The 9641-nt window shown below is 47.1% G+C and overlaps 1 protein-coding gene across 6 annotated transcripts in view; it reads right to left on the bottom strand.

Annotated features, from left to right (window-relative positions):
- Positions 1 to 1970: 1970 nt before the first annotated feature.
- The window catches only part of PIAS2 (protein inhibitor of activated STAT 2), a 28120-nt gene continuing 20449 nt past the window's right edge, over positions 1971 to 9641 (bottom strand). Inside the window, exons 10-14 of one of the 6 annotated variants that reach the window (XM_009647694.2) lie at positions 9103 to 9236; positions 8483 to 8654; positions 6109 to 6248; positions 4144 to 4181; positions 1971 to 2494 (exon numbers count right to left, since the gene is read on the bottom strand). In XM_009647694.2, the coding sequence (XP_009645989.1) occupies positions 2303 to 2494; positions 4144 to 4181; positions 6109 to 6248; positions 8483 to 8654; positions 9103 to 9236 (676 nt within the window). In that variant the 3' untranslated portion in view covers positions 1971 to 2302. Of the gene's footprint in view, positions 2495 to 4143; positions 6249 to 8482; positions 8655 to 9102; positions 9237 to 9641 lie in introns of those variants that run through there. The other 5 variants (XM_035903060.1, XR_004843163.1, XR_004843162.1 and 2 more) reach the window with 5 other exon arrangements.

Raw genomic sequence — 9641 nt, 5'->3', positions numbered from 1 at the left:
CAGCCGCAAAACTCCTGCCCAAAACAGCTGGAGAACAGAACCCTACCTCAGCCCTGGTAACTACCTACCAACAGGGCACAGTAATTAACAAAATTCCAGCCGTACCTTGAATACTACCATGACCGGTTTAGAGCACACGTCCTAAAAATGGCGCTGACCCGTAACGTAACCTTTCTGGCGTACACGCGAGATGTTTACGGCCCTTCAGCCGCTGCCCGAGTCCCGCTGCGGTTTGGCATTAAGAGTACAAACAGCATCTTCCGCGACAGGTACCAGGTTTTAAACACTTTATTCAGAATGACTCCGGAACCCCCCCCCCCCCGCGCTCTGTTTATAGTTCAAGTCACCGGTTGCGATGCAGAAAGCACTGATCCGCTGCAGGCCAAAAGGGGAAAAAAAACTTCATGAGCAGCATTGGCTTTATTGGAAATAAATCGCGCTTAAAAACTGATCCTTAACAGGTACAAAAAAAATTCAACAGATAAGGAACGGAGAAGAAAGAGTGGAGGCGACGGTAAGACCCAACATGTGAATTGAAGACTGCTGTGTAGGGTCAGACAAAAAAGGCAACGAGGAACGGTAACGCAGCATTAGAGGCGGGAGTACAGGGCAGACAAGAGTTACAACACATCCTGCTTCAATATTTCTTATCCACGTACTTCGTTCAAATACTGTAACAGTGACGGAAGGCAAAAAGCACCAGACATCGACTAAAGAAACGAGAAAAAGGGAACACAAAATGAGGAAAGCTGGTAATTAGGGAAGGGATAACCTCAAATACAGTTCCTCAACAGAAACACACCGCTTGGAAAAGCTGCTATGTCAACGTACATAGATTATACCGGTATTCCAGCTCTCTGGAAATGACTTTATTTTCCTGGTCTGTAACCTCTTCCACACGCAGCACCCCTGAGGCTGTCCTTAGAGGTGTGTGGGGAGACACTGCAGGCACGCGGCAGAGCCGCCAGGGGAGCAAATCCGGAGGAAGTTACTCCCATGGAATTAGAAAAGCTGTGATTAGGAGGCCACGTAACACGGGACAAAGCATTGCTGAGCCCTCGACACATCATTCCAGTTAGGTGGGAACATCACGCAACTACAGCTTTTATCTTCCAAAAAGCCAAGCCTCCCCCCTGGCCAGTCAAAACGCGTTATTCCCAAGCGGAATACAGCAGTGACCGAAGTGACAGAAGCCAGGAACAAGAGATCCTAGAAAATAATCCTGCACCAAGGAGAGCAATTCCTGTTTTGTCTCCTTACAGCTGCCGCAGAAGGCGTGCGCTTCGCTCCATCATCAGGTGAGGGGCAGCGGTTTCAAAGAGGGCCACCAAGGGCTGAAGTCTAAATGAATAGTCTATGAATAGTCTAAATTTCCAGTTTAAAGGCTTTTTTTCCCCCAATCATGGAATGTTTTGGGTGGGAAGGGACCCCTAGAGGTCACCCAGCCCAACCCCCCTGCAGGAGCAGGGACACCTTGAACCACATCAGGTTGCTCACAGCCCCGGCCAACCTGGTCTTGATCACCTCTTGAAGTTATGAAACCAGACATTCAGGTACAGCTTGACTGTGCATAGTTTGGGGATTTTGGCAGGGGGGAGGCGTCCCCATTCTGACATTGCGTGGTGCAGGGTTTGCATAGATAGTTCATCCCCTCCCCAGCCCAACGGACACCCAGAGGAAGAAGTCACAGCTTCGGATTTTGTTGCGTTTGTGAAAAACATGAAATCAGGAGGGGGGGGGGGGGGAAAAAACAACAACAACAAAAAAATCCCAATTTCCAGAGGCTTGCCCTACATCCCCAGGTAAGGGGGAGGTGGGGAACAAGAGATGTACAACACGAGCCGTGGCTATTTCACAAAGCTCCATTGTCTGAAATGACGTTTATTACAGGCCCCAGTGAAAATATTAAAAATTCACCAATGCATACACTTCTGCACCTTTGTCCAGGTTGGTGGTGTTCTAGAGTGGTTAATGCATTAAAATTAAAAACCGTTTGTGGAATCCACCCAGCAACAAAAAGTCAGTTTCCCCAGAACAAGCCGAAAGCGTAACAGCATGTTCTGAAGGGGCCTTTTCTATACCAGCTATTTAACGAGTAAGGAAACAACAACAACCACAGCCAAAAAAAAAAAAAAAAAATTTTATCTATCACTTCTGTTCCTAGCGTAGATGAACTGACTCCATTTTCCAGAAGGCGAATCCTTTCAATAAATATCAGAATGACCTCTGAGATGCTCAAGTTCCGGAGACAGAAGCAGCAGCTCCGTGCGCTCTCCCCTGGAGTCCCGTGCCGCCCCGTGTTTCAGTCCAGCGAGATGATGTCGGGAGCGCTGCCGCCGCCGCCGCCGCTGCTGGTGATGACTCCCGTCTCGCTCCTGCTGGAGGAGCTAACGTGCGTGCTGCTCTCGTGGTGACTGGTGGAGGTGATGATGCTGCCAGGCGTGCTGCTTGTTAAGGTTGAGGTGAGACTATCCAAAAACATAGGAGGACAGTACTGCTTGAAACAAACAATGAAGAATGAAGAGACTAACTGCACGAGGGAAATGTATGCTCTGAAGATACATCTTCCCTACAACAAGCACAAAACACGTTACCAGCGGAACCTCGTTAACATGCACAGCAACAACCGGAGTTCTGCAAACCAGCAAGTAAGCAAGCAGAGATGGCAGCCACGAGCCCTTCTCCCTCATCCTCCCCATTTTATTTTATTTTTTCTTACTAACTGGTTAGCTTGAGCGTTTTCTAGCACATTAAGGAACACTGATGATGACAAAACCTGCCCTTAGCGTTTGGAGAACGTTGGCTGCCCACAGCTACAGGGCACAACTGCGTATTTCGGGCTCCTTTCCTCATGAAAGGCAGCAGAATGCTTTATGCTGCTTCGATGGAGGTGAGAATAATTTCATCCCCTCAGGTGGCAGCAGCCGTACCCAACAGCATTTCCACAGTATATGCCTGCAGTGATACATGCGGGTCTCTAAACACATCAGCCGTGACAAACGAGCCCCGATCAAGCCTGATTAAGAAAAATTACTGAGTTGATTTCAATTTCCTGAAGTGGAAGGCAAGCTTTCTCAAAGCAGAGCTTAACACTTTAAGCACTCGGCACGGGGTTGCCAGGTGTCAGGAGAGGACGCTGCTGTAAGACACCCCCCCCGCAGGCGCGCACGCAGGCGTTGTTCAACACATCTCACTTTCTCTTACCCCGTGGATTCCGATCTCGGGCACACGTTTGGAACTGAGCCTGAACTGTTTGAACTGTCCAAAGTGGACACTTCACAGCAGCACACCTGCTTCCAGTCTCCCACATGAACAAACTTCCGCTACTCCCACTTTTGGCAGTTCAGATCTCAAGGGCAGGCACAGAGTATTGCAAGATGCAGTAAGCGGAAAGAAAAGGAGGAAGTTCATCCTTTGTTTTTAAGGCACCAGAAAGTCAACTCTGCAGCAGAGTCCTGTTCGTGTTGTCTTCTAGCGACAGAGAGATGGAACAGAGGGTCTGCTTCAGATCCTCTCGTCTTAGGGAGCCAACATGCCCTGGCACTTCAGGGCTGTAGGCTGGCTGTGTAAGAATCTGGTGACAGGAAGAATCGCTCTCCCTAACTCTGTAAAGTTTAAGTTTCCAGGGAAGGAAAAACACTGCCCAGCTACTTCCGCCCTACAAAATTCCCGTACAATCCAAAGCCGATGGGGTTGAACTGTGACATGGAGGGATTTATTACGAAAGCGTTCAGTCACACGCCCATCACGTTAATGAGGGTATTTGCTTTAAAACTTAATCTCCTACCAATATCAAAACCCACAGAACCTGCAATATCAGCAGAGCTTAACCTGGCCTACAGACACGGTGGGCATATTCAAGTTTGTGCCGTGCAAGTATCCGCTTTAGGACAGCAAACTTATCGATAAAGAGCGCGTTTCCATGCCTGGATTTATCACAGTCAGGCTGAACTGAATCCTCCCTTAGTGCATCTTCATCACCACCTCTCGTTGGGAAAATGGATTTTCCTGGTCTGTGGTTAGGCCTAAGCAAGCGGACTGCCGACGTGGTACGGATGACAACAGCATCCCGATAGTTAACTAGAGCAGCGCGTCACAAAAACCAGACTTGGAAATTAACCCCGTAGCAGTTCAGAAACATACCTGTGAATCAACTGGGATTAGTGAAAGAAAATCCAGACCTAGAAAGAAGAGAAGGATAATAAATTGATGACTGGTTTTTTTTTTTTTGGTTGGGTTTTTTTTTTTTTTTTTATTCATACACGACAAATTTAAGGAACTTTTTTGTGGTCATAGAACAGATTTTGCAATCGTTACACAGTTTCTAAATGGAATATACCACTGTGACACCACTCTCAACGACTACTTCAGGCAGCAGCAAAACGAGTTATCTCGTACAAGTGGCTCTTTTTAAGGATGAGAATGACATAATGATGTATTATTCACTGGCAATCGCAGGGTGGTTCAATGTGGTTGCTTAGATGGAGGTTGCCATTTGGAGCTGTTGGTTCATAATGCAAGTTTCACTGCATATTGTACCTGACTCGGCCACACTGGGACATGAAGAGTGTCATCACATTAAAGATGCTGGAATGAAGTAAAGTCACAACATGCACAAGTCCAAAAACAAGCAGCAGGTCTCTTCCTCCACCCACGGGCAGCCAATAAGGAAACATTTCTAATATCATCCCCGTTTTGTGTCTAGACAAATAAAAGGAACGAAGAAGAGGAAACTACAAGTAGTTCAACGTATATCCTCTAAGAGCAGCGACAACTAGCGTCCGTCTTATACACCATTAGCGTGTAAGCATTTAGGGCAAGATGTTTAAAATTAGGAAACCAATGAGAAATTACAGCCTTTTTGGTTTGTTTTTTTTTTTTTTTTTTTTCTCTAAATATTGGCCTTGTGTTTGCTATGTCAACAGAAAGAAATGGTAAACTTACTCCCTCCCTCTTCCCTCGCCTCCAGATCTGTTCTGGCCAGTGACATCTCTCCTCCTCTTCTCCGTTAAAGAGAAAAATTGTGAAGGAGATTTAAGCTCAGCTGCTTTTACAGCACTGACAGCTCCTTTTGTTCTTGCATGTTCTCTAGAACTTCAGTCGATAGAGGAGGACAGCAGTTCTAGACTTCCATTCTCTCAGCTCACGCTCCTATCCAATTTGGGAAGGCAACCGCTTTCTTAACAAGGGAGAAGTGGAGGGAGGGAGCAGTAAGGGAACCAAAATGGAGAGAGAAACAAGGGGAATGATATCCATCCCATTGCCAAACTGGTGCTGAAAGAAGAGGAAAAAACCCAGAGACGTTGCAGGGGAGAAATGGAGACAGGCAATGGAGGGGGGAGAGGGAAGTACAGGAGGCCAGTGTGACACCTGTGACCACAAGTCACCATTTCCCGGGCTCTGGGTTCGTTACAGCCGGCAAAGAGAAACCCCCAGAGTCCCTATATACAGTGTTCTTTTCAAGGAGCCAGGGTAGAAAACAATCAGTATCCCCACCTTTTGTCTGATATTTAGCAGCAGTGTTGAAGAATACATCATAGGCATTTAGGGAATGTCTAGGTAAAGAAAGTCAATAGAGGTCAGCTTACATATCGTAGCTCACCTTAACCTTTTTCATACAGTCTAGACAGAGCACCACTCGAATCAGCTAGCAGAGCATCTCTACCACCTAGGGCTGGGACGAGTCAGTGCCACCACACGCCTATCACTTCAACAAGCAGCTACTCTCCCTCGCATCCACAACACCTAACAACCAGACGTTTACACAAAGTCTAACTGAATATAGCGAGAAGCGTTTCTGGCTGCCATTCCAAAGTGCCAATTGGTACCCCAGAAGCAACTGTTTGGGGGTTTTTTTGGGTTTGTTTTGGTTTTTTTTTTATTTTGGTTGGTTGGTTTTTTCACATCGCTGTTGCAAAGTGCAGTCTGAAATTGGAAAGACAGCCTGGACTGGACTGGTCTAGACATCGCATCAGTGCAATACTGCATATAGTCTCGTTCCATTAAAAAAAAAAAAAAAAAAAAAAGTTGATCAATTCTGCAATTTTTACCCACCCCGCAAAATTAAAAAGGCTGTCAGAAGACCCATTAAAAATAGCCACCACCTACCTGGCAAGTCTGATGACATACTGGATATTGGTGGGTGATGGAATGGTACTGGGTAGTCTGTTAATGAAGGAGGAATAGCAGCAGCATCGACCGTTGTCACACTGGGCACTCTGACAGTAGATGGCTGATACATGAGAACCCTGTTTTAAACAGCATGGGAAATTACAAACAGCCCGGCCGTTAGTTAGGGAAGAGCAATTACGCGCCGCTGTGCACTCTCATTCACAAGGTCACCATGTTACAACACAACTACAGCGTGGCTACTCACTACACAGTATTCCACTCTAATTTCCTCTTTCATAACAGTCTTCATAATAACATGACCGTATCTTGGCTCTCAACAGCAGCTGTGACATAAGAGCAAGTCGACATTAAAACAAAGTACGCTGCTACCCTTTGGAGACAGAACTGGACACCTGTATCTGGGGAGCGCCCGGGGAGGGATGTGTCGGTAGCCAGAGCCAGGAGGAGAGCACGGGTTCAGCGTCTCCACATAAATACTGTTCCTCGGCGCTAACCTGACACGCCAAGGGCGCGACTGACCACCATTTGGCCCCTGGAGCACAGGTTACACGCATGGGAGTTAAATATCGAGCCCAAGGCCGAGCCCAAGCTAAGGTCAGCTCTCCAGGAGCATGCCACCAGTTAAAACCCTTCTGCATCCCCACCTTCTGCCCCATCACTTCACGGCACTGTTAAAAGCCGGCACCACAGGCGTTCGGGCACCAACCACAGGCATAAAATATTTCATGAACTCCAAATCAGGTGGAAACACCCCAGAGCCCCGCTCCCAGCTGCTCCGCATCGCTCCCACCAGCCGTGAGCGTTATCCACTCAGGTCTTCCTCCCCAGACTGCTGCACTGGTGCATTTATACTACTATTCATTTCAGACGCGTGGATTTCAGCCCCTCCCTTCTCAAGCACCTCTTATACTTCAGCCTATGTTGCTTCTGCCTATTGGAAGACACCCCACAGTTTTGCCAAAACTAGCATTCGGGCAACTTTTTTTTTTTTTTTTTTTTTTTTTTTACAGGAGATGAGCTATTCCCCAAAAGCCTGGCTTTGACTTGAAGAATGAAAACATGCCATTTCCATACCCAAACAGAAAGGAAAACACATTGGTCAAGGAGAGACAAGAAAACTCAGTCCTTCTACAATTATGGTTGCAGTTCGCCATCTCAGACAAACACAGGAGCACGGAAGGAAGTCTTGGTGCCTTCTGAAACTTCATTAAGAGATGTATTTGTAGCTATTTTTTTTCCTCACAAAAATAAGAAACAGAGCCTCTCGCAGAAGGACTCCTCCACAGTCCCCAGAGAAAGCGACAGCATTTCAGTATCGCTGCTCAAAGTGGTTGAAGACGACCAACTATTCGCTCACCAAAGACCACGCGTTCCTGCGGACTACAGACACAGTACACCTGCTCGTTACTTCAAGAGCTGGCAAAACAGAAGGGGGTTGGCTTTATTACTTACGATTTCGGTACAAGACATAAGCCACTACGCTGAGAGACACAGACGCACACCTCATGCATGCAGCAATGCTAACTAATAAGCCATTACTAAAAGCTGACACTCGGAATCGCCTGGTGGAGCAGTGACTGCTGGTGAGCCTAAACCAGGGCCCCTCTCCCTGTGCCCTACGGGCCAAGAGCAAGAACTTCATGGAAGCCACGAACAGTAACTGCAGCAGAGTTGCACAGGCTGGGACAGACAGAAGGCGGCACAACAGTGAAGAAGCTGGTAAAGCCTGCCGCTGAAGTCAGGCACGACTACAAAGATGGAGCAGTTGACAGAGGACTGGGGAAGTCGTTGGTTGTGCTAACCGAGGTGCAGGACTGACCGACAGCCATGGCCAACAACAGCGCCCAAGACATTCCGGTGTTTAACAGAGAGATGGAGGAAAAGCTTGTCTTGACTCAGAACAAAGCGCCTCCCTGCCACGACTGATGGGATGGATGAAACACGCAACGCAGCCTAGTTTCCTGGGCACCAGAGCAGATAAAGGGTGTAACAGACAGCGAGAGAAAAGCCCTCAAGATGACACTAACTTAGCAAGGACGCATAAAGCTCCTCCACTTGGCATAATCTGCTTTCTCAGGAGGGTCCTGTCCGTTAGCTTAACCTTTTCTATGGAGAAATATCCCTGCAGACACAGCAACAGTCAGCGCAAGTCTTTTGTGAGATGTAAAACTATTTAATAGTGTTTTGCCTGTACAAAGGTATCAGTACAACCTTCTGCAAGGAGAGGCCTAGGAAATTCTCCTCTGGAAGCGTGGAGCTGGATCCCGAAGAGAGATTACAAGTCCATTGGTCTACACGTCAGTTTATCTGAGACATTACAGAATAACAACTAACTTTAAAATTGACAAACCCTTTGGTTGGGCTTCCTTGTGTTTCAGACATAAATATGCACTTCCTTTTGGCAGGCGGCTCCTCTTCTTCATCAGAAGAGCTTTCTATTGTCAAGTCAATAACGTCAACTTTCTTCTTGTTTACCTCACTGGCCACCGTCACGGAACATGGTTTGCTAACAACACTGGAACCTAAACAAGAACATAAAATACCACCATTGTTTAAAGGCTGGCGACATCAGCAGTTCCTATTTGCAACAGAACCAGGAACTCAGATCCTGGTTTAGCTCATCTTCCTGGCCACTAAAGAGAACAGTATGGCCCAGGAACTGTTTTATCAGTATTCTGTGTCATATGTTGAGAAGATTAAAGCACAAGCTTTAATCTTCATTTATCAGTTTAAGAACCTAAAACAAGAGCAACCTTTCGTTTTCTTAAATGCTACAAGAAAAAGCAAAGACAAAGCCCAGAAATGCACACTTTTACAGATACAACCCTTTCTTTTTAGTTTAAATGACAAGAGGGTGAAAAGTATCAAGCCCTCCACAAAACAAACATCAACATGCCTACACATTATCCAAGCCACAACTAAGTCTCCAAGACTTTTTTTGGTTTGCAGCCAGTACGCAGACATACATACTTTCTATTTTGGTGCACTGTGGACTTGAGACTTTCACAGCTTCTTTCTTTGGCCTCATGGGGCACCAGGAGCCATCTTCTTGGAATTTGATCTCATCCACATCTGAACATTCATTAAGGATTTCCATAAAGAGCCTGAAAAATAAAGTCAAGTGGTTTCATTTTCGATTCCAATTGAAATTTTTTAAGTGAAAAGGAGACACAGTTGAAAAGTGAATTAGGTCACCTTCGACCCATCGCATGTAAGGTCATTGCTGGGCAGAGGTCTGGAGCCCAAGGCTGATAGGGGTCTTCAGCCTGGAGCAGAGGAGGCTGAGGGGAGCCCTCATCGCTGCCTACAACTGCCTGAGAGGAGGGGGGAGCCGGGGGGGTCGGGCTCTGCTCCCAGGGAAGGGGCGATGGGACGAGGGGCAATGGCCTCAAGTTGTGCCAGGGCAGGGTGAGGTTGGGCATGGGGAACAATTCCTTCCCCTTGGGGCTGTCAGGGGCTGGAAGGGGCTGCCCAGGGAAGGGGTCGAGTCCCCAGCCCTGGGGGGATTT

This window comes from Egretta garzetta, unplaced genomic scaffold (genome assembly GCF_000687185.1).
Source record: "Egretta garzetta isolate BGI_Z169 unplaced genomic scaffold, ASM68718v1 scaffold179, whole genome shotgun sequence".
Taxonomy (NCBI): Eukaryota; Metazoa; Chordata; class Aves; order Pelecaniformes; family Ardeidae; genus Egretta; species Egretta garzetta.
Note: the sequence above shows the minus strand (reverse complement) of the source record. Positions and strands in the feature narration are given on the sequence as shown.